We start from the raw sequence: 24,058 nt of genomic DNA on the forward strand, positions 1-24,058 counted from the left end.
CATGCAATAGATCGGGCCGCTCAAGATTGCTCTTTATATGCTGTGAAGAGTGTGTGCTGTGCGATCTAAAGAAGTGTACAAACTCGCCAGTGAATTATCCATTTAAAACATGTGTAGCTTTTCAGTGTGACAAATTATTTTCACTGTTTTATGTTAAATACAATATTTGTGTGTATAAAAAGTATTGGCCTTTTTAGTTATTATAAGGAAAGTAAAAAGACCGTGTGAGAGTGTATTGACATGAACAAAAAGATGGAACAGTGCAGATATAATGACATTTTGGTAGCATACCACATCAACAAAATTTGTCGCATGCTCTTGGGTTGTGTATGACATGTAGTGGCATTCCAGATTCTCAAGAATTTCTATAAGAAATAATTTTGAGTGCAAATTAATTCTAGCCTATGATATTGCAGGAAATTGTTGCTGACATTTCGGTCTCCTCAATTATTTGAATTAATATTTGTAAGAAATTGGGTTATTAATTGAGGGTGATAAACACCTACATGAAGCAATAATCACAGTCCTTGTCAGGGTGAACCCATGATGTCAGTAAATTAACCTGAGCTCAACCACCTGGTACGTACGGCACAGAGAAGACAGGCTTAATTTAGAGGCAATGTGTAAAGTGTTTATGCAGTGCTAAAACAGTAATGAAGTCAAAATGTAAAACAATAAAAACCCCAAATCAAATTAGAAAAGTAGAGTACAATTTAATAAGCAAAATGACACCAAAAGAAAAATATTTTTGACTGCGATGGAGTTCGGGTCAGATGAACCAACCATGTGTGTTCTGGTCAAAGATTTTACCTTCTGACTTTAGTCCTTTAAGTCCCAATTCACTACAGGAGTCCACCTCTAATGCCTCCGAAGACACTCAGGGCAACAAGCAGAAGCCAAGAGAAGAGTCCAGTCCCGGTTCAGTTGCCACTGATCAGCTGGGCAGTTGCAAAAAAAGCCCTCTTGTAGTTTTTTTTTTCCGTGCCGCCTAAACAGAGGTCAAGTTCAGTCCTCTACTGATCTTCCACAGGTCCAGCAGTGTTCTGAAGTGGGTGCCTAGATTGGTTACCTTTATTTCTGGCAGACGCTAGTGGGTGGGAATGAGCCCTGGGGATGCCCTAACCGATGGGGTAAAGGTTTCTGGGGCTAACCCTACGCACTTTGGGTGTTTTCAAAATGACCAAAGTCTTCAGCCACACTGAACTTGGGCTCTGAGGGCTGTGTGTGTGGGGAGTGCACTTTGGTAATCCTAGTATCGTCACTTCAAACACTAAAATCTAGTTTTATGAAGTCTCTGTACCCCCCAACAAACTCATAGACAAACATCTAGTAGAACAAGCTGAGTTTTAAGAAATCAGACAGTGGATACATACAAATTGTTTTGCCATTCTGTTTCCCACCTTTGAAGTGTGTCCTAAATGTAATGTGTAAACCCAAACCCAGCAGACCTGTCAAACAGGCTTTGACACTGTAATGTCAAAAAGAGACTCGCTGTGGTTTGGGTCTGCCTGGCTGGCAGGACAAAAAAGGGCCCTGCCCAAATGTCAACTTTCTTTTGCGTATGACAGGGGATGCCACTCTGAAGTGCACCCCAAATGTCATATGATAAACCTCAGCAGACCTGTCAAGCAGGTCTTGACACTGCAGCAGGAACTGACATTGTCATGCGAACACGAGGCCCACCGTGATGGAGGCCAGTCTAGCTTTGGGAACAAAAGAAGGGTTCAGGCCTGAATGTTCGCTACATCTGCTTGCGATAGGGTGGGCCTCTATGAAGTTAATGAAGCCCTTAGGTCCAACCCAAAAGCAATCCTGTCAAGGGCACAACAACACCTCTCATAGATAAGCCCTTTCCTTGTCCTGGAAGCAAGTTCAAACCTTATTAACGCTTATTGAAATGCTAATTACTGGCTGGAAGTGATAGAGCAAAAGGCAGATTTAGGCCCAGATTTACCAATATTTTGCATCAGGGTCACGTCACTTATTTGATGCAGCCAGACGCAAAATGTGTGTTGAGATTTACTAAGCTATGCAAAGCCCAGTTTGTGCTGCTTTGTGTGGTTTAGTAAAAATAAAATTAACGCAATGCATAGCTCTGCCGTGCGCTGGGCAGGCTTTTCATGGGTGCAGCATGGACATTCCTGTGCATCTGCCCATGGATTTTGATGTAATATCCTACAGTCTGTAAACCTGGGTTCGCACCAAAACAGTGCGCTTACATGAGGCTGGCATAACAAGGAGAAATATCTTTATTTCTCCTCATTACTTTGTCTTTGCATGTATGCTGTACTCTACATTAAAGTTAGGACTATGTTTCCATGGGAAAAGCACATTTTGGGTTTCTAATAACTTTGGCACCATTTGACGAATCTTCACAAAACTCTCCTCAAAAAGAAATCACCTACCTCATTCTGTCTGGAAAGATTCAGGGTGATCCGTCAAGCAGGGGCCAAGAAAAAGGGGAGGGGGTCCCAAAGCACGTATTCCCCATGCAATTATCCTTAGGAAAATTCGACCCAGCTACAGGTAAAATGGCTGAACGGAATTACACGACATTTGTCAGAAAGCTAGATCTCTGTTCAGATACATGCTTTTTGTGATTTGGGGGAAAGTAGTTTTTGAGTAATTAAGTCTCAACATTTATAGATAAAATGTGCTGCAGAGGCTCTGCGGAGCCAACAGATCCTGAGAAAAAATCTGATTGGCCGCCACTATATCTACAAAGAAGTCCTTTTAGGTCTCATAGACTCAGTCCCCTGTCCTGCAAATAGGTGTAAAACATTTGGGGGTCTAGGTTCCCACAAGGACCCCCCCCCCCCCCACCTGGACCAAAAATGGAATTTTTGTTTATCTGTGCCACTGATCCATGGCCTCCCACATGTTTATATAGACCCCCCAGAGTGGGCCTGGGGACACCATTCCCTGGGCCTGTATTTATATAATGGGGATGGTGCATGCAACCTTCCCCCCTGAGCTTCACACAGGCCCCAAGTACCCAATCCCCCGGGGCCAATAATTAATTTTAGTAGAGAACGATGACCGACCCCTCGGCACAAGCCTTTGACAGGCCCTTGAGACCCCATCGCCCAGGGCTGATAATTACAATAAAGGATGGGGCGTGCGGCCCCCCTCCCTGAGTCTTGATCCAGCACCAGGGACCCCATCCCTCAAGGCCCAATATCGTTAGAATGTCCCATTAAATCCATGATCCTAGGGGAACTTACAGTATTGTTTTAAGTACTCCAAGCGGGAGATCTTCTATGCTCTTCAGTTGGAGTGCAGTGCCCACTTGTGGTTGTTTTTATGACTGAATTTTGTTGGCTGAAAAAAGCTAAAAAAAAGATTCAGAGACATGTTAATTTTTTATTTTTTTAAAGTCTGATTTTTTCAGCCCACAAAATGCAATCATAAAAGCTATGCTAAGAGAAAGACCCAGAGACAAGTTGATTTTATTTTTTTAATTAAAAGTATATTCATTCTTTTTATAATAATCACTGTTATTAAGCATTGCATTGTGTGAATTGCTTAAATATACATGTGATTAAAAATATTGGTTATTTTTGGACAAAGATAACAGATTTTCTTCTTGGATATTGATAAGCTTACCACTGGATGAGGTCAATGGGGTCACTTGTTATATTTTGGTGTTCTGGCTCTTTGACAAAGTCATCAAGTCTGCCCGAGTGAGGCCAGGACCTGCGAGACCAACCTCCAGATGGCTGTGTGCTGAGTGTGGTGGCACGCCTGTAGCGGGGTTGGGTGCAGGGTCCGGCCGCAGCCCTGGCCATGCACCCAGTCCCACACTGCACATGTATGAAGGCCTCACGCAATGGGAGGTAGGGCTCTCACAGGGTGTTGGCCACAAGGCCTGGCCATGGACATTAACGGCGTGAGGTTGCGCCTGGAAGGGATTGGGTGCAGGGCCTTGCCTCAGATCAGTTGAACTCCTTCAGCATTTACAGCAAAACGAAAAGTAGAGGCCGCACTGCAATCTGCGTTGCCCATGATTATTTGATTAAATGTTGCATTTACATAAACAAGAAAACAAGCAAAAGAATGGCCGATGCGTTTCGGCTATTCGCCTTTCACTGGACCATAGAGTCTGCTGGGCCAAACCGCCTCTTTAGTATTTTAAAAAACTGCCATCATACAAGCTGCACCCATCAAATCCACCATTTCACACCATATTTTCAGTAGACTCAAACAATTAAAACATTACTCGTGAAATTTCTTGCAGGAGTCAGGAAAATACTTTTCACATTCAACTTTATAAACAATTATGTACAACCGTTTTTACATTCACCTTGTGGTCTGAGCTTATCCCTTCCTCTTAAACAGAAAAACAGGTGGAAAGTTCTGTAACCAAATTCTCAGCATTTATGTTCTCTTGCATTTTCAGCTATGCTATAGCGTCGCTCCTCCTCCTCAGTTTGTCTTTCCATATTTCCTTAGTTCTCCAGATTTGGTTTTCCTTTGCCTCTTCTGTTCATGCCCTTCTTCCTCTTTATCAGTACACATTTCTAAAATGTAATTTCTCCTAAAAAAACACGCTTTGAGGAAGCTGTGCCTTCATCTGCAAAGCTGACGTTAGCGCTCTCCTCAGTATCAGGTACACCTCTCTGCTCTATGGTTTTATCTATATATTCTCTGCTTCTCATGGAGTCAAATCTTCTGGCAAATGTTGAAATCCTACTATTTGTGTAGTGAAGTCTATCCCTATTAAATTTCCTCGCTCTCCTTGCTTGGACATCTGATTCATGTTTATCAATTTTTTCTCCATGATCTTTAGAATAGTCTTTGTGCCCTTCGATGTTTTATGAATTTCCAGCTCTTACTCAAGTTTTTTTTATTTTCCCAGTCATTGTTTAATCAGTGTTTTTATTACCTTGAATGAACACTCCGGAGTATCCGTTTGCCATTCTTTCAGCAGGCCATCACCTGATCATTTAATGTTGGCATTATAAAAATGTGAAGGCCTCTTGGTATCCTCTCACAGTCACGGGGGCGTATTTACAAGCCCCTTGCGCCGCTCGTGCGTCACTTTTCCCCAAAGGGCTTGTACATAAACACCAAGATATTTACACCATGTCATTTCCCACCATTTATTGATTTCCATAATACAAGCATTCTCCAGTTCCTTCACCAATCTTCATTGTTCTCTTTTGTTAATCTTTTTGTCCCTCATCTCTCCGTTTTGGTATAATTCCATTTTCATTCACAATCACAGCAGCAATCCGAGCTCTCTTCGACCTATCGCCATGGTTCCCGGACTCACATTTGCATGTTTTCCAATTTTCAGTTTCTTTCACCCATATAGGACCGGCTTCCACTTCCCAATCATGGCTTCTCATAAACATGAACAATTCAGTCAGCCAGGCACTTTATTTAGGGACAAACAAGTGACTATAAAAGTTTACAGGATAAACATCACAATCCAACCCTTAAAACAGATGTATAAAGTGAAGTTACAAATGAAACAATTCATATAAAAGCCAGCAGCAATTTGAAGCCCATAAATACAGCCATGGACCATAAAACAGGCATAAAATCAAACACTGGCCAAAGTCTAGCATTGCATAAAAGATCAAGTAGAATCACAGAATAACATTCTTTCGAAGGCATATGTTCATTTAAAAAACAAAAAGCTTGACTATCTAACTAAAACAATAATGAATACATATGAGTAACTTTCCAGGTTTTTTAATGAAAACAAATGTTGAAAACATTTAGGATTGGACACTTCAAACAGTATCTAACAGTACTAAGCAGGTATGAACATAAGGGAGTAACCGTACTAACCCAGGTATAACCATGAGTGAGTAACAGTACTAATGCAGGTATAACCGTGAGTGAGTAACAGTACTAACCCAGGTAGAAGCATGAGTGAGTAACAATACTAACGCAGGTATAAGCATGAGTGAGTGACAGTAATAACGCAGGTATAAGCATGAGTGAGTAACAGTACTAACGTAGGTATAAGCATGAGGGAGTAACAGTACTAACGCAGGTATAAGCATGAGTGAGTGACAGTACTAACCCAGGTATAAGCATGAGTGAGTGACAATACTAACCCAGGTATAAGCATGAGTGAGTAACAATACTAACCCAGGTATAAGCATGAGGGAGTAACAGTACTAACCCAGGTATAAGCATGAGGGAGTAACAGTACTAACCCAGGTATAAGCATGAGGGAGTAACAGTACTAACCCAGGTATAACCATGAGTGAGTAACAGTACTAACCCAGGTAGAAGCATGAGTGAGTAACAGTACTAACGCAGGTATAAGCATGAGTGAGTGACAGTAATAACGCAGGTATAAGCATGAGTGAGTAACAGTACTAACCCAGGTATAAGCATGAGTGAGTAACAGTACTAACCCAGGTATAAGCATGAGTGAGTGACAGTAATAACGCAGGTATAAGCATGAGTGAGTAACAGTACTAACCCAGATATAAGCATGAGTGAGTGACAATACTAACCCAGGTATAAGCATGAGTGAGTAACAATACTAACCCAGGTATAAGCATGAGTGAGTAACAGTACTAACCCAGGTATAAGCATGAGTAACAGTACTAACCCGAGTAGAAGCATGAGTAACTAACAGTTCTAAGCCAGGTATAAGCATGAGTGAGTAACAGTACTAACTCAGGTATAAGCATGAGTGAGTGACAGTACTAATCCAGGTATAAGCATGCGTGAGTAACAGTACTAACTCAGGTATACGCATGAGTGAGTGACAGTACTAACCCAGGTATAAGCATGAGTGAGTAACAGTACTAACCCAGGTATAAGCATAAGTGAGTGACAGTACTAACCCAGGTATAAGCATGAGTGAGTGCCAGTACTAACGCAGGTATAAGTATGAGTGAGTAACAGTACTAACGCAGGTCTAAGCATGAGTGAGTAACAGTACTAACGCAGGTATAAGCATGAGTGAGTAACAGTACTAACCCAGGTATAAGCATGAGTGAGTGACAGTACTAACGCAGGTATAAGCATGAGTGAGTGACAATACTAACCCAGGTATAAGCATGAGTGAGTAACAATACTAACCCAGGTATAAGCATGAGTGAGTAACAGTACTAACCCAGGTATAAGCATGAGTAACAGTACTAACCCGGGTAGAAGCATGAGTAACTAACAGTTCTAAGCCAGGTATAAGCATGAGTGAGTAACAGTACTAACTCAGGTATAAGCATGAGTGAGTGACAGTACTAATCCAGGTATAAGCATGAGTGAGTGCCAGTACTACCGCAGGTATAAACATGAGTGAGTGACAGTACTAACCCAGGTATAAACATTAGTGAACAATATTGAAGATGTTGAGTAAGATATCTGTGAGAATTTAGTATTAACCCTGGAAATTCAACAGGATAAATGCAAGGAATATCCCCAATAATTATGCTTTAAGATTTGACCTATGAAGTGTTTTGGAAAAATGAAAAACTTTCAAAAACTGATGAACATCCAAACGCTTTCGGGGATTTTAAAATTTCCACGCTGGGCTATTTTGTAGGCACTCTTGAGTTCATGCAACGCTCCAGTGTAATGAAAATGTATGTTACTAAGAAGGGAATAAATATTGAGGGATGGTGTGATTTAAGTAAGCGTGGTCTTATTTTGAGACCAGGTACTGACAATCCCATTGCTCTTGATAATGTTCCTTTTTTGCTGGTAAGCACGGACAGGAGTTGGCAGGGTATTAATGCTATACCTGACCATCATAAAAAAGTTTTTGCACACCATAGGGGATGTGTGAGAGGCTAAGCGCATTATATAAACGTAAAAAAGAAGCTTTACAGGTGACAATCAAAAATACACCGTTTGTAAGTTTGAGAACAATAATAGAAATTTTTAGAATCTTTGTGTGAGGACACCATTGTTGAGCAGATCGATTAATCTGAATGTGTTTTAGAAAGCGTTAAAACACGAAAATAATGCGGCAATATTCTTTTATCTGCTGACTTGTGTCCCTGAACAAAAATATCACAGTCGTCTGTCACCCCCTGCCTAGGATGCAAGTAATTTGTCTGTCATTTATTTTTTTATTTGGACTGGAGGGCGTTGGAGCACGTCAGGAGACTCGTTTGGCCCTGGCATTTTGCTAAAAAAATTCAAAAGCCAGTATTAACGGTGTTAAAATTAGGGATAAGATTTATCGGAACAAGGAATTTACTGTCTTGGGGGCCAAAGCTCCAGTGGGTTATTTACTTTTGGATCTTAACGGAGGGTACGAGTGAAGTTTGGCCCTTTTTATACCGCTTGCTCAACCTCAGATGTGAATCAGAAGAGAATCTTTAAAGGGGGAACGTATTGGCGCCTATTTTCCTTCAACTGCGGGGCCCTGAGAGGAAAAGCAGCCACCGCAAGTAGAGGAGACGATAGCTTCCCTTACATATATCAACGCACTATTTTGTCGGGGAGGACGCGTCTGCGCCTATTTCCCTTAGACTGCGGGGCCGTGTGTGAAAGAAAAAAAGCAGCCATCGCTACACGAGGAGGAGACAGTTTCCCTTATTTAAACAGACGTTCTGTTTTTTCGGATTGTGTTGGGAGACACTGAACTATAAAACATAAGCCTGAAGAAGGTGCTGAACCATACTAGACCACCGAAACGCGTCGCTCTGTGTCGATTGAGCACCCAAGCTTCGCCGGGTTTGATCATAACAGTAACACGATCAAGTGATCAACCTTAGCTATCAACAATAAAAGATAAAAGATAAGTCTTTGATGTGTCTACTGTCTTGATATATGCTCCCAGATTATTTTTATGAAATATTTTAAATTTATGTGATTATTTGAATTGTCAATCTTGATGTGTGTGTTTTTTAACGATTTTAATTATGAAAAATGTTTTTAAAAATTGAATCCTATTAGGATCGTGAATAATAAAGTATACTGTATATTTGTATATCATTGTTTTGGTTTCTACTTGGTGTTGGCAAACGGTCTAATGTATGCTTGAAAGTAATGTGTATGAAGGGTAGTGTTGTGTTCTTGGATGCTTAAAAAGAGCCCAAAGGGATCTTGTCTCTGACAGAAGTGTCTATTTATTATTTTATATCATACTTAAATTGGAATACCATCAGATGTTATCTAAAGATTCACAGGATATTACCACATTTGTGACACCTTTTGGTGCCTAATAATTTTTGAGACTATCGTTTGGCGTGCAATCTGCCACCATCATCTTCCCAGTTCATTGAGGAAGGTCCTTTACAAATCAAGCTAAAAACCTGGCATATGGCCTGTATAAAATTCAACACTCAGCTCTCCCATATCCAGCAGATGAGTGAGAGGACAAGGTTGGAAGCCACACAATATTGGTTTCAAATAATATATACATTAATAAACATAGATAAATACTTTCTTTTAAAGTACAATACAATGATATAAAAAATACTTCTATTGCATTTAAAGTATATTACTCTTACATTTCATGGAACTGTTGTATTTTTAATATATATTTTTATAAATAGCATACCCAGTATATATAAAATACTTCTATTTAAAAAATATTTCTTTAATACACCATTCATTTTCAAATTAATAAAGAACAATAAAATTAATTCAATATTTTATTTCATTTACCATAGATACCACTAAAGATATATTTTAAAATGTTTTATTAACCAGGTGTAATGATTCAGTAATATATTATTTGTTTTTTAAAGTTCAGCCCACTCTAGATCCCCTATAAGATGCACTATCCACCTTATAACAATATTAACAAATTAATTAAAAAATTGACACAATGATTAAAAAAATCAAACATTAGTTAACAATTAGCATAATATGTTAGTTATTTTATATTACTATCTACCTCATTCCCTCATTAAAAGACAGACCCATGGAAAGATTATTAACACATGAATTTAAATTAATACACAATTAAATCAATTAATAAATAAATATAAAATAACCTAATGAATTGAATCATCAAGACGCTTACAAAATAATACCTACTTCTTATAAAACACCACTCACCCAATAAAATCCAAGACCCGAAATAAAAAATGCATAATAATGCATATTTTAAAACAATGTTATATTATAGCCTTATAGCCCGCCATAGCGGGCTATACTGGCTATTAAAGGCCCGCTGCATTGTTAAAGGCCCGAGCCGAAGGCGAGGGACTTTAACAAAGCAGCGGGCCTTTAATAGCCAGTATAGCCCGCCATAGCGGGCTATACTGGCTATTAAAGGCCCGCTGCATTGTTAAAGGCCCGAGCCGAAGGCGAGGGACTTTAACAAAGCAGAGGGACTTTAAAAGCCGGTATAGCCCGGCTACGAAGGGCTTTAAGGTTATTAGAACATTCTGCCACTAGAGGGCAGAATGTTCTAACAAATAAAACGAAGCCCTCAGGGGGCGCGAGGGGATTCAAATCCCCTCAGGCTCCCTGAAGCCTTTGTTTACAGCCAGAGCTGTGAACAAAGAAACATTGGAATGTTGGAGCTCCGGGCTTATACCAGCCATTATAAGCCCGGAGCACTCCATTGTTTTAATGGAGCTACCAACATTCCAATGTTCTAATATTATTTACAATCTAAATTTAATAAAAATGCAAACTAAATAGCGTGTAAAAATGTAACATTAACTACCCCGATATTTTAGCAATCAAAATTTTTTACTTTGACATCATTTTGAAAAATATATATTTCCTTAATATTACCTTCCTGAATATTTATGTAGCCATGATATTTTGACTTCAACATTAAGGTCAAATAATATTATGGAGTCCATATTCATAGTTGCTGTGGAAGATGCGAGGCCCCTGCTGAGTGGTCAATGGCGTTTTGCTTCCACACCTCTAAATTAACATTCTGTACCTCTAAGTAAACCTTCAGGCTAAACGATCAATTGTTTCAGCACCTCTAAGTAAACCTCCCTCCAAGGCCATGGCATGCTTCCAGCTCCTTCAAGTAAACTAGGCCATGGCATGCTTCCAGCTCCTTCAAGTAAACTAGGCCATGACATGCTTCCAGCACCTAGAAGTAAATCTCCAGCCAGGCATTCAGTCACTTCCAGCTCCCTGCTGGAAGGTCATTCCTTTCTAGCATCTCTAAGGAAACCTCCTTGCCAAGTCAATCAGTTGCTTCCAATGTGTGTGTGTGTGTGTGTGTGTGTGTGTGTGTGTCTCTCTGTCGGTCTGTCTGTCTGTCTGTGTGCATGCGCACCTTGCATACACTGAAGTCCATTTCCTGCACCCTAGCTCAAGCAAACAATGTTGCACCTTCTTCCTCTGTGTAACCGATGCCTCCCTTCCCCCCACACAGGGTTCTCTTCCTTCCTTCTGGTCCAAGCAGAGGATGCTTGGCGGAACCACCTCCTCATGATACAGATGGGCTTCTACATCAGCTCTCTCTCCAGAGCGCCCTGTACCAAGGCCCAGGTCCGGCACTATCAGGTAGCGCCGAGTTACAACTACAAGTGGACCGACATCCACTACGAAGCCAGCCGTGGCAACGTAGAGAAGCTCAGTGTCCTTCTAGCCACATCAGGTGAGTACTTCTACCACCCTCCCAACAACATGGCATGCAACCTTCTCAAAGATAACCTTACTTAAACTGCCTGTGTAAATGCTCTCTTTTTAATATTGAGCAATGCGTATTTTATGTGTGGTGTGTGGTATGGCCTAAGCAGTTGACATTTTATTTTATGTTTTTGCTTCTAAAGCATGCACTGCAAACTGATTGCTTTTGTGAGATTTAAGAGAGATGCAGATGTGGAGTAAGAGGTTGCTCCATTATTCTGTTGTAGCATTCCTGCAGTGCTTGTTCCCCCTTTGCTGGTGCAGTAGCACCTACCCTGACAGGGGGCATGCTACACCATGTGGGGTGTGCTTGGAAGAGTGTTGTCTTTGTTTTGAGCCTACGCCGGAAGTGTTTTAGCCGTGTGAATGATGGAGGTGTTCTTATCTTGTGTTGGGGGACAGCATGATGGAAGATGCGTGCAAGAGACAGACAGGCACGTTACAATTTTTACAGCTAGTGGCACCAATTATTCCTGCCTATACCTAAAAGTTGTGACTTTACATCTGGTCAGTTTCTATGTTGGTTGCATCAGAAGGGTGTTCGCTGGAGTTATGGGAGTGCAGTAGGTCAGCTAGTTATAGGACGGAGATAAGTTGGCAATCCACTCGGGAGACTCAAGTTATGGATGTATGAACATGTATGGGGGAAGAGGTTCAGGAAGGGTCTCGATCGGCAGGAATAAAGTCCTCCATTTCAACAGCCGGGAGGAATGTCTCAAATACTATCAGTAGCTCCCTAAGCTCTAGAGGGCCATAGTTATCAAGTTGCATCCCCCTTGCGCTACGCCACTGGTGCAAGAACAAGACTACTCATAAGTTAGATTTATCAAGCCATGCAGAGGGGGCGTTCCATGGGTGGTGCGTGAGTGTCCCCACGCAACTCCCATGGATTTTGGCGCATTCCTACATTTAGCATCACTGGTAGACCTGGGAATGCATCAAAACTGCTAACCATCCTCAGGGGAGGCGTAACGAGGAGAAGTATCTTTATTTCTCCTCGCTTTTTCCTCTCTCTTTGTGTGCTCCATTTTGCATCACACAAAGAAAGGGGGGAATGCCTCAGGGAATTGTCTTTGGTCCTCCTTCCTGCATAAAAAACGATCCTGCTTACAATGCAGTCACCCTTGTCTCTTGGTGCCCGGGTGCCAGCGTTGGCGCTAGGCAGCGCATTGTGCGCCAGTGCTGGGCAAAGACAGGAATGCGCTGTATTATGTTAAATACGGTGCATTCCTGCCCGTTCCCTGTCACGCAGCGCAGCACATAGGCTTGCTGCGCTGCGGGACGTTTTGATAAATAGGCTCCTTGGTGTTTGCTAACATGGACTCTTAGTAGGAGAAGCACATGGAGAAGTGGGAATCTCAGAGAGGATGGTGTTGAGTGATTACGAGGAGCGGTAAACCCATTGAAGCTGGTGGTTCCACCTAGAAGAGGCAATCCTGGAAGTGCAGGATGGCTGTACCCATTGAAGCTGGTGGTTCCACCTAGAAGAGGCAATCCTGGAAGTGCAGGATGGCTGTACCCATTGAAGCTGGTGGTTCCACCTAGAAGAGGCAATCCTGGAAGTGCAGGATGGCTGTACCCATTGAAGCTGGTGGTTCCACCTAGAAGAGGCAATCCTGGAAGTGCAGGATGGCTGTACCCATTGAAGCTGGTGGTTCCACCTAGAAGAGGCAATCCTGGAAGTGCAGGATGGCTGTACCCATTGAAGCTGGTGGTTCCACCTTGAAGAGGCAATCCTGGAAGTGCAGGATGGCTGTACCCATTGAAGCTGGTGGTACCACCTAGAAGAGGCAATCCTGGAAGTGCAGGATGGCTGTAACCAGTGGAGCTGGTGGTACCACCTAGAAGAGGCAATCCTGGAAGTGCAGGATGGCTGTACCCATTGAAGCTGGCGGTACCACCTAGAAGAGGAAATCCTGGAAGTGCAGGATGGCTGTTACCCATTGAAGCTGGCGGTACCACCTAGAAGAGGCAATCCTGGAAGTGCAGGATGGCTGTACCCATTGAAGCTGGTGGTACCACCTAGAAGAGGCAATCCTGGAAGTGCAGGATGGCTGTACCCATTGAAGCTGGTGGTTCCACCTAGAAGAGGCAATCCTGGAAGTGCAGGATGGCTGTACCCATTGAAGCTGGTGGTTCCACCTAGAAGAGGCAATCCTGGAAGTGCAGGATGGCTGTACCCATTGAAGCTGGTGGTACCACCTAGAAGAGGCAATCCTGGAAGTGCAGGATGGCTGTACCCATTGAAGCTGGTGGTTCCACCTAGAAGAGGCAATCCTGGAAGTGCAGGATGGCTGTACCCATTGAAGCTGGTGGTTCCACCTAGAAGAGGCAATCCTGGAAGTGCAGGATGGCTGTACCCATTGAAGCTGGTGGTTCCACCTAGAAGAGGCAATCCTGGAAGTGCAGGATGGCTGTACCCATTGAAGCTGGTGGTACCACCTAGAAGAGGCAATCCTGGAAGTGCAGGATGGCTGTAACCAGTGGAGCTGGTGGTACCACCTAGAAGAGGCAATCCTGGAAGTGCAGGATGGCTGTACCCATTGAAGCTGGCGGTACCACCTAGAAGAGGAAATCCTGGAAGTGCAGGATGGCTGTTACCCATTGAAGCTGGCGGTACCACCTAGAAGAGGCAATCCTGGAAGTGCAGGATGGCTGTACCCATTGAAGCTGGTGGTACCACCTAGAAGAGGCAATCCTGGAAGTGCAGGATGGCTGTACCCATTGAAGCTGGCGGTACCACCTAGAAGAAGCAATCCTGGAAGTGCAGGATGGCTGTACCCATTGAAGCTGGTGGTTCCACCTAGAAGAGGCAATCCTGGAAGTGCAGGATGGCTGTACCCATTGAAGCTGGTGGTTCCACCTAGAAGAGGCAATCCTGGAAGTGCAGGATGGCTGTACCCATTGAAGCTGGTGGTTCCACCTAGAAGAGGCAATCCTGGAAGTGCAGGATGGCTGTACCCATTGAAGCTGGTGGTTCCACCTAGAAGAGGCAATCCTGGAAGTGCAGGATGGCTGTACCCAGTGGAGCTGGTAATGAGCTTACCCCAGAGTAAGAGTACCAAGAAGCTGGTCCTGGGTATGTCATCCCTGATGAGGCAGTTAGTGGCTTCGGGGCAGGTAGCATGCCAATCCGTAGAAGCGAACCGTTAACGGTGTAGTCAAATATAAAGTTTATCAAAATCTTGCTGCTTCTATTCTTTAACATTCAATTCTGATATTATGCTCATACCTTTTATTGAAACATTTTACAGATTCTTTATGTAATGTTACTTTTGTGGGCTCAAGTTCATGGGAGTACATCCCTGTAGGGTTTGCTTTTCATGGGACCGGTATTTGGTGCTCTTCAGTGGCTATTGATATTAGTGGAAAGGGTCATATTTCTACAGCTGTGGTATTTGATATGCGTGGTTTAAGTTAAATGTCAGAGTTTAGCCCAGAAACTTGGGTTACTTTGGTCTCTTTGTTGGAGGCGGTCTAGAACGCTTCTTTTGTTCTTGACATTGTATTGTCTTTTGTTGATGGTGGTCAAGAGGGCTTTTTTGTTCTCAACATTGGAGGTCCTTTTGTGATGGTGGTCAAGAGGGCTGCAGACTTTCATCAATATCAGAGGTGGTGATCGAGGGGGGCTTCCTATGATCTCAACCTTGGAGGTCTTTTGTTATTGTGTTCAAGAAGGCTTTCTACATTCTCGACATGAGATGTCTTTTGTTGATAGTCGTCAAGAGGGCTTCTTTATTCTCGGCATTAGAGTTTTTACGGTGGTCAAGAGGGCTTTCTTCATTCTCACTATCGGATATCTTTTGTTGTTGGTTTTCATAGAGGCTCACTTTGTTCTCAACCTTGACGGTCTTTTGTTGATGATGGTCCCATGGAGTTTTTCATTCTCAGCATAAGGGTTTCTTTGGTGGTAGTGGCCTAGGAGGCTTTCTTTTCTCTCCATTGAAGGTGTTTTGTAGTTGGTGGTCTACAGGGCTTCCATTTTACTGAGCATTGGAAGTCTTTTGTTGAGTGTTCAAGGATACCTCCTTTGTTCTCAATATTGGAGGTCTTTTGTTAATGTGTTCAAGAGAGCTATATTTATTCTCGACATCAGAGGTCTTTTGTTGATAGTGGCCAAGAGGGCTTCCTTCATTCTCCCCTTCATAGGGTTTTTTATGGTCGTCATGAGGGTTTCCTTTTGTTCTCAATATCAGAGATCCTTTGTTGATGGTGGCCATAGACTCTCACTTTGTTCTCAACATGAAAGGTCTTTTGTTGATGCTGGTCAAGGAAGCATCCTTTGCTCCTGACATAGTCGGTCTTTTGTTGATGGTGGTCAAGAGGGCTTTCATTGTACTCCAGATTGGAGGTCCTTTGCTGACGGTGGTCTAAAGGGCTGCAGATTTTCCTCAATATCAGAGGTGGTGTTGAAGGGGGTTTCCTTTGTTCTCAACATCGGAGGTCTTTTGGTCTTGTGTTCAAGAAGGCTTTCTGCATTCTGGACAGGGGATGTCTTTTATTGATAGTAGTCAAGAGGACTTCCTTCATTCTCTGAATTAGAGGATTTGTTTCTGATGGTCTAGAGGTCTTTCTTTATTCTCTATATCAGATATCTTTTGTTGATGATAGAGGGTCCCTTTTTTCTCAACATTGAAGGTCTTTTGTTGATGGTGGTCAGGATGGCTTCTTTTGTTCTCAGCAATGGAGGTTTTGTGCTAGGGGCTTGATTGCTTGTCTGCTGAGGATAGCTGTGTTGTGTTGCATGCACTTTGGTTCTCAGTCGAGTCTCAGAATTTTATGTTTTGTCCTGTAGTCCGTGAGGTTAGGAATGTTCTAAAGGTTCAGGGCTTGTTGTTCATTGTTAAGAACCTCTGACTGAGAAGTTCCTTCCTCCTCTTGATTTGCAATAGGCTCGTGTTATCATGTTGACTTCACAGAGCAGAGAGTGTGAACAGTTTCATAGCATGTTATTTTTGCTCTAGATAGCCTGATGCTGACACTTCTCGGATTCTGTATGTGAGGCAATATTTTGAAGTTGATCCTCGAGTGCACCAGCAGGCAGTGTCGGTTTCTGCAGGAGGGTGTTACTGAATGTTCTTTTTAAAGCCCACAATTTAGGTGTGCCATGGCGTTTTGCACTCTTTCAAGTTTTGTTGTTGTCTTTCTGTGGTAAATGGATAGATTCCTGTAGAGGGAGTGGTGGTGTCTGAAAAGCAACTATGCCATGGGAAGATGTTTATGGTTTTCTCTAGTTTTCCAGTTTTTCTTTAGTATTAGAATATGGAGGAAGGTCGATTTGCCTGCTGCCCCCCTTTGTGAGTAATGGCTCAGTCCAACATATCACATCACAGCTGGGTTTCTAAACTTGCATTTTTAATTTACACCACTAATATGAAGACCCTCAGGCTTGCGAAACAATTCTGGGCCATTAAAGAACGTTTCAGGGGGGGGGGGGCAGGGGCCAACATTTCAGGTAAGGATCTACTAACCTATTCAACTTTTGTCTCTGGCAAGAGGCGTTATTGTTCTTTACTACAAACGGTTGCGATTGCCATGTGAAACATGAAAGGCTAAGCACATCTAGGGGACTGCTGTTGAACAACATCGAATTGTGAAATACGATTCAAATTGGAGATATAAAAAGACATGGTTATGCTTTGCAGCCAATTAGTTCCGATGCATGTAGAAGCCATGTGTCTTTAGCATCTTCTCCTAGTAATGGAGGTTTCGTTAAGTTCTTCGCAGAGGAGGGAGGGGGTTCCAAAGACTGTACCAGTGAATAATTGTTTCATTGCATGGGACTTTTATAATTTTGGAGTTTCTAGATATAAAGAGCCTTGCTGCTGGGACCGTGCTACCCCCCAGAGATGGGCGATAGTTGGGGAAGCTCATGAAAGCTCTTGTTTATAAGAACTCAGACTTTAAATGGAATCTCACCTCATTTGGAGGCCACTGTAAATTTTTTGATACTACAGAGATGCAGTCTCTTAGCAGATACGAGGCGGACAGTGGATTGGTGTATAGCTTTCATTGGGGTCAGTGAAGGCTGAGGAACACCTGCTCCAATTATGTATCCAGTGGTCGAAGTGGGGGAAAAAAAGTAGGGGAACTGTGGGTGGAGCATCAGGGGGCAGGAATAATCTGAGGATTGGGTCAGTGGGCGGAGTCAGAGGTGTGGCTAGAAATAGCAAAACATCCCAATTTTTACTATCTTTGGCATTTCACTGATGAGTTACAGCTTAAAACGTTATTCAATGCAACCAATAGATACATGTTTATCCAAGTGCACTGGTGCCATTTCGCCAGCTTAGCGCCAATCTAGGCACCCTTGCACCATATTGTTTTGTGCAGGAAGGGGCACCTTCCTGCACGAAAAGAATCCTGAGAGACTTTTTCCTCTTTCTATGTGTGCTGCACATATAGATTGAGGAAAACCAGGAAGCAATAAAGATATTTCTCCTTGTTGTACCTCCCTTGGGGAGGCGTAAGATTTTGATGCAATACCAGGTTTACAAGCCATTGCGTAAAAAAACAGGAGAGTTGAGCGGCAACACCTCCCTTGTGCAGAGTAAGGCAAAGCAGCAATTTGCTCTGTGTTGCATTACTCCATATTTATGAAACCATTCAAAGCCATGCAAAGTGGCTTTGCGTGACTTCATAAATATGACTTGCAGATTTGTGTTGTGCTTTTGCCACTTTCCGTGGTGCAAGCATGACGCAAGGCCCTCCTAAATATGCCCCAGTTTGGTATGACCAAATCCCGCATTGCCGATCCCTGGTGAGTTGATCTACTACTGCTGGAAAAGGGCCAATGAGGTACTAATGGGTGAGGTGGACTGGCCTCAAGGGTCCTGTGACATCAGTGACAAAGTCTCTTCTGATCTAGGGTGTGCTGCTTTGTAGGCCTGCCTGTAAGATGGGAGGTGAACTTCAGTATGGATTGTGGTGGGCAGGGCTTCAAGGTCAACCCACACTTTCCTCCGGTAGGGTTCACCTGCTGGTGCTAAGAGACCAGGGCTTCTGTGGTCTAGTGGGGGAATGTGCTCCCTCAGGAGAGTGGTCTGGTGGACTGTTCATGGAGCCTGATTCCCCAGTTCCAGATTTGGTAGCTCTGGCCATAGTGCCACATCCTCTTCCCCCCTTGAGCACCTTTCTACCCCACTGAGAGACACTTGCACTGCCTTCAGCTACAACCCAATTGTGCCCCTTTATAAACACCTTGATGTGTGTCAATTCAAATTATGCACTGCTTGAAAAAAAGTAACAACATCCTGGAAAAAGTAAACACTCATAGGCAATGCAAGATTATGTAAACCATGCAAAATATAAGAAGGAACAACATGGTTTAGCTTTTACACTCCTTGTTTGGAAATCAATGAGTGTTTTTTGCCTCAAACATTGAGGACATGAAAACAGTGTTCCTCGTCTACACAGGTGTGCCTTTGGTGTACTCGTGGACAGCAAGGAAGGGCATAAGCAGGGCTCAGAAGATTAAGGGCCATATGTATCACGCCTTTTTCCCGTCTGCAAATGGGCAGATTCTCAGAATTGGCCCATTTGCGAATTGAAAAAAGCCTTTTGGGATGTATCAACCCAAAAGGCCATCGCAAAATAGAGAATTGCTAAATTTGCGATTCTCTATTTTGCAAATGCAATTAAGGAATTGCAAATTGCGATTCCTTAAATGCAATTCTGGAAGCACCAGAAATTTGCTATTTGGCATTAATGCTGTAAAGCGTCACTAAAAAAAATCACAAACCTAAGAGGCCCCAAGGGCAATGCCAATGCTTGTTTAGATCTCTCATTTGCTAAATGGGGCACTTTTAATTTGGTGCCGGACAGGGCCGAACTGGGAACCCAAAGCAGGCCTGGCAAATTTGTGTCCATCCCCTGCACGGTGTGATGCGAGCGAACGCAGCAAGGAAGCCTGACTACTGCAAAGGGGATACGGGGCGAGGGTGTTCTCTCCCCAATAAAATTTTGGAAAAAATTACATAAATGGTGCATTCTACAACACATTGTATTATGTATTCCATTGTATTAGCTTTTAGAGCACAGTAAATGATGACCTTACGGTGCACCAGGATACGACAATCTTCTTGGGGCCCTTCAATGATTCCTTCACTATCACCCTCCAACACTGCCCCTCATCTCTCCATAGCCCCTCTCTCACATGTATTTAAATTTTTTTATAGTGCCTCTCACACCAGTGAGGGACTTGGAGCACTTTACATCATGCACACATACAGAGACAATGACTCATACGTGTGTAAATCAATGTTTAGAAAATGTTTACAAGACAAAGGGGCTACAAGGTGTTAGGATTCACATGCCATCAATTCTGGTTGGCATTTTTTAAGATCTGGAACACAACCCGAGGGTTCAAAATGTAACACAGTAGTTGGATTTTCTAATAAGAATGTATTTCTACCCAAACAAACCAATTTTAGCAGTATTAGGATAATGAATGACTGGGGAAAAAACATAACTTCCAAACCCTCACCACACAGTCTGCATGCAGCTCTTTGATGGCAGGTCATAGCTTAAGGTGCTTGATTTATTATGATTGTAAGTAATGCACTGCAAGTAACTAAAGGATCTCTGTGACAAAAGCAGTAACCCACTGAGCTATTCCCATTAAATATAGTTCTGTGATCTGTATGGTAAGGGTTCTTCGGAACAGGAATCTTAACCCTCGGCGCTACAATGGATGAGTCAAAACTGTCAATAGACAATACTCCAATCTCTCCCCAACAGGAAGATCAACCACCTGAGATATAAATCTTGACTCTTTTATTGTTGCCTGAAATCTGCTGGGCTTAAAAGGAATTCTGCAGTGATTTTTGTGTTTTTGAGAGTGAGAAGTGAGTCATTGTGCTGGACAGCCCTGCGGGTTTTGTTACTGGGGGTCGGTTTTGCAGCCTCCACTAACAAAACCAGCCTCTCACCCCTCCAGCCTCCATCCGATACCTGGGCTTATTTGTTTTCACAGTCAGACCCTTGATGGGGTCCACAAGGGGCTTTGGTGTCACATAACTGGACACCTTGGACTGCTTTTATTTTATATCCTTAGAAAAGGGTCAACAGTTTTTTTAGAAATGCCACATCCCTGAACATAGACAGGTGAGCAGTACACATTTTATGAAATATAATAAGGAAAACAGCTGATAAGACAAACATTTTCCACAGTTATTTTTAAAAAAGCACCAAGGTTTGGGCACAGTCTGCCACGAATTACACATGAAGTCCTTTTCCTTTCCTTGTGGCATCGTCAGTCTGGGTGAGCCCGAAAATAATTGGCAGATGCGGTCAAGGGCGGGGCTGCCAAGGAGTCCTGATGTGACCATTGTAGTGGTCACAGTGGGGGCGGGCTGGTGGCCTCCTCACTAAATGAGGTGTAAATCACTGCACTGTCGGCCCATCAGAGGTAGCCGGTTTTTCATGCTGACTGATTGTTCCTCCAGTGCACCACGGCTCCTACAGTGTTGCTGGGCAGGCCCCTGCCCACCACAGATACAGAGCGGAAGGGGGAGGAAGTCCTGGCAACTGCAGAGGCCTTCCTCGATGTGCACCACACGGGGCTGGATTATCCTGTAATATTTTTTATGTTCGGAGCATTCCTGCCGTCCCAGGAATGCTCCGAACATAAAAATGAAGAAGTAGGGGAACTGACTTACATTTAAAAAGTAGGGGTACGCCGTGCCCTTCCGATCCCGCCCACTTCGACCACTGGATGTATCCACCCTCAAGCTAAATAATGATCAGGGTTTAAATAGTTAGGAAATATTTGATTTTCTTCGATGGGTGAAAAAACAGTTTGCAGTTTGTGCTGGTATGGGTGATAATGTTTCATGGGTAGTCAATGATGAAGTTCAGAGATTTTACAATGGGATTTTTAGAGGTCAGAACATGTCCAGCTTGAGTTCAGCCAGAAGCACAGCATCAAAGTAGCTTTTAAAGATGGTTGTTATGAGCATGGTCTAGCATGATGACGTTCTTTTGGTGATGGTTGTCTTATTAAGGAGGTTGAGATATGTTTTTTGGGGAGGATTTAACATCAGAACATTACTGGACATCTACTGCTGAAATTTCAGGATACAGGATATGAAAGTAATGATGTCTTGAATGTGTGATGTATTTAAGTAAAGTTGCGCTTAGTCTTCATATCGGTGGATGGTAATACCAGAATCCACCCGAGAAGCATTTAGAAGTATGTGATAAATATTAAACAGTATCATGCCCAATAGAGAGCTTTAGGAGACCCTGCTCGTCATCAGAAAGATGCTCGAGAGAGGACTTTCATTTTTCACCAGCTAATCCTGATGAGCCTGGAAGGATGAGATCCATTTTAGTGCCTGATTTCACAAGCCCATTCTTTGTTATAGCATGGCAAGTGTCCTGTGAAGCTCATTCTTTATTGTAGTATGGTGGGTGTCCTGTGAAACCCATTCTTTGTTATAGCATGGCCAGTGTCCTGTGAAGCCCATTCTTTATTATAGCATGGTGAGTGTCCTGTGAAGTAAAGCCCATTCTTTGTTGTAGCATGGCGAGTGTCTTGTGAAACCCATTCTTTGTTATAGCATGGCGAGTGTCCTATGAAGCCTATTCTTTGTTATAGCATGGTGGGTGTCCTGTGAAGCCTATTCTTTGTTGTAGCATGGTGAGGGTCCTGTGAAGCCCATTCTTTGTTATAGCATGGCCAGTGTCCTTTGAAGCCTATTCTTTGTTATAGCATGGCCAGTGTCCCGTGAAGCCCATTCTTTGTTATAGCATGGCGAATGTCCTGTGAAGCCCATTCTTTGTTATAGCATGACAAGTGTCCTGTGGTGGTTGAAAGTGTCACACACTGCAGAATGGTCAAGGACTGCAAGTAATTATTGGTTACCAGTTGGTTTAGAGATGTTAGTTTGAACTGTTCAGTTGGTGTTAGGCAGTTTTGATCCATCGAACTTTCAATTGCACAGAGGCGGTTCAAAATACTGTTGAAGAAGCGTCTGTTTCCTGCGACCTCTAGGTAGATTTGAGTGTCATCGGTGTATCTGTGGAATCACAGGGAGTAGGCCCTCAGAAGGCTCATCAACTGCTTCTTCTAAATAATTAAAAGAATAGGGGAAATAGAGGAGCTTTGTGTGCAGAATGTGACTGCGTAGACTGGGAGACAAAAAAGTGCCAAGTCTGAGGTTTTAGCTTCGTTCTTATAAGAAGTAAATGAACCCCTTGAATCCTTGGTCGGACATGTGTGCAGCAGATTGGACGTGGCTTAGTAGAACGTTGTGATGCACAATGTAGAAGGCAGTGGAGGACTCAGGAGAATCAGTTTGCTGAGTGATCCCTTCTCTGCCTAGCTAAGCAGCTCATGCCACACATGTATCAGGGCCCTCTCAGCTCAGTGCTTGCGAATGGAAACTGATTGGTTCATATCAAACGTAATGCTGCTTTCTGAGTGACTTTGTATTTATTTTTTTACCAGTTCCTCTAGCATGTTTGCAATTCCAGAGATGCACAGTGTTAGGACAGTAGCTGCTGGTCTCAACTGGAAAAAGCCCGGCTCTTTGTTGGGAGAGGAGAACTGAAAAACTAGTTTATGGTGGCTGAGATCTATTGATGAAGGTGGACTCAGGTCCAGCCCTGGGCTCTCTTCGTGTCGCAGCGATGGATGCAGGTCGAGGGTCATTAGAGTATTGTATGGTTGGAGTCTAGATTCAGGGCTGATGTTGGTGAAGGTGAAGCTGTAAGTTTGTGCCTTGTTCTCCACGCACAGGTCACTAAAGACGCTTCTTTATATATCACAGACAAGGAGTTGGTGGACCGGAAGGACTACTATGGGAAAACCCCTCTCTACTGGGCTGCCTACAAGGGACAGAAGCTGGCCATGGAGTTGCTTCTACAACACGGCGCCAGTGTAAACAGCTGTTGTAAGCACGGCGGGACCCCGCTGCATGCGGCAATCGGCCTATTTCCAGACTGTGTCCTACTCCTGATACAGGTAAGGTGCCTCTTCTCATCTGAATGGAACTGCATAGGTGGCAAGGAGACCCCAAGCCAGGTTTGACCCTTCCACCCAGTCCTTGTGGTGGAGCCGACAGAACTTTGTATCATGTGATTCTTAAATAGATTCTGAAAACAAAGCTGCTTGAAGGGCAGGCCCTCTCCCACAACCCTGTGTTGTTATCGCCCAGCATGACAGCCAAGATGCCTTCACCCCAGCTCCCTTGAAGTGCTGCTGTGCTTCAGTGCAGAAAGAGCAGTGTAGGAATTTTGAGGCACGGACACTTTTTGACAGATGTCCCGCTTCCGGCAAGCTCTAAGTAAGCCACAAAATCTAGAGTAAAATGTATTTATTCTTATTTACAGTGGAACTCTCTAAATCCCAGATGTGTGTATTGTGTATTTTGCGGCTTCTATTACAAGCCAGTTTAACGTGGTTTTGTGCTGTCATTGTCTTTGGTGTATAATATTTTGGCAAAGTTTTTTTTGCAGCACTGCATTGTGGACTGTATATTATAGCATCTGTTTGACCAAGTTTACAGCATTTTTGTCC

General features: G+C 43.2%; 1 protein-coding gene across 1 annotated transcript in view; it reads left to right on the forward strand.

Moving 5' to 3' along the window:
• Positions 1 to 24,058, forward strand: part of LOC146797278 (ankyrin repeat and SOCS box protein 11-like) — an 83,827-nt gene that overhangs the window by 17,401 nt on the left and 42,368 nt on the right. The window contains exons 2-3 of the mRNA XM_085627541.1: positions 11,279 to 11,503; positions 23,310 to 23,503. Coding sequence (XP_085483667.1) covers positions 11,279 to 11,503; positions 23,310 to 23,503 — 419 coding nt within the window. The remainder of the gene's footprint in view (positions 1 to 11,278; positions 11,504 to 23,309; positions 23,504 to 24,058) is intronic.

The sequence above is a fragment of the Triturus cristatus genome, chromosome 9 (genome assembly GCF_964204655.1).
Source record: "Triturus cristatus chromosome 9, aTriCri1.1, whole genome shotgun sequence".
NCBI lineage: Eukaryota > Metazoa > Chordata > Amphibia > Caudata > Salamandridae > Triturus > Triturus cristatus.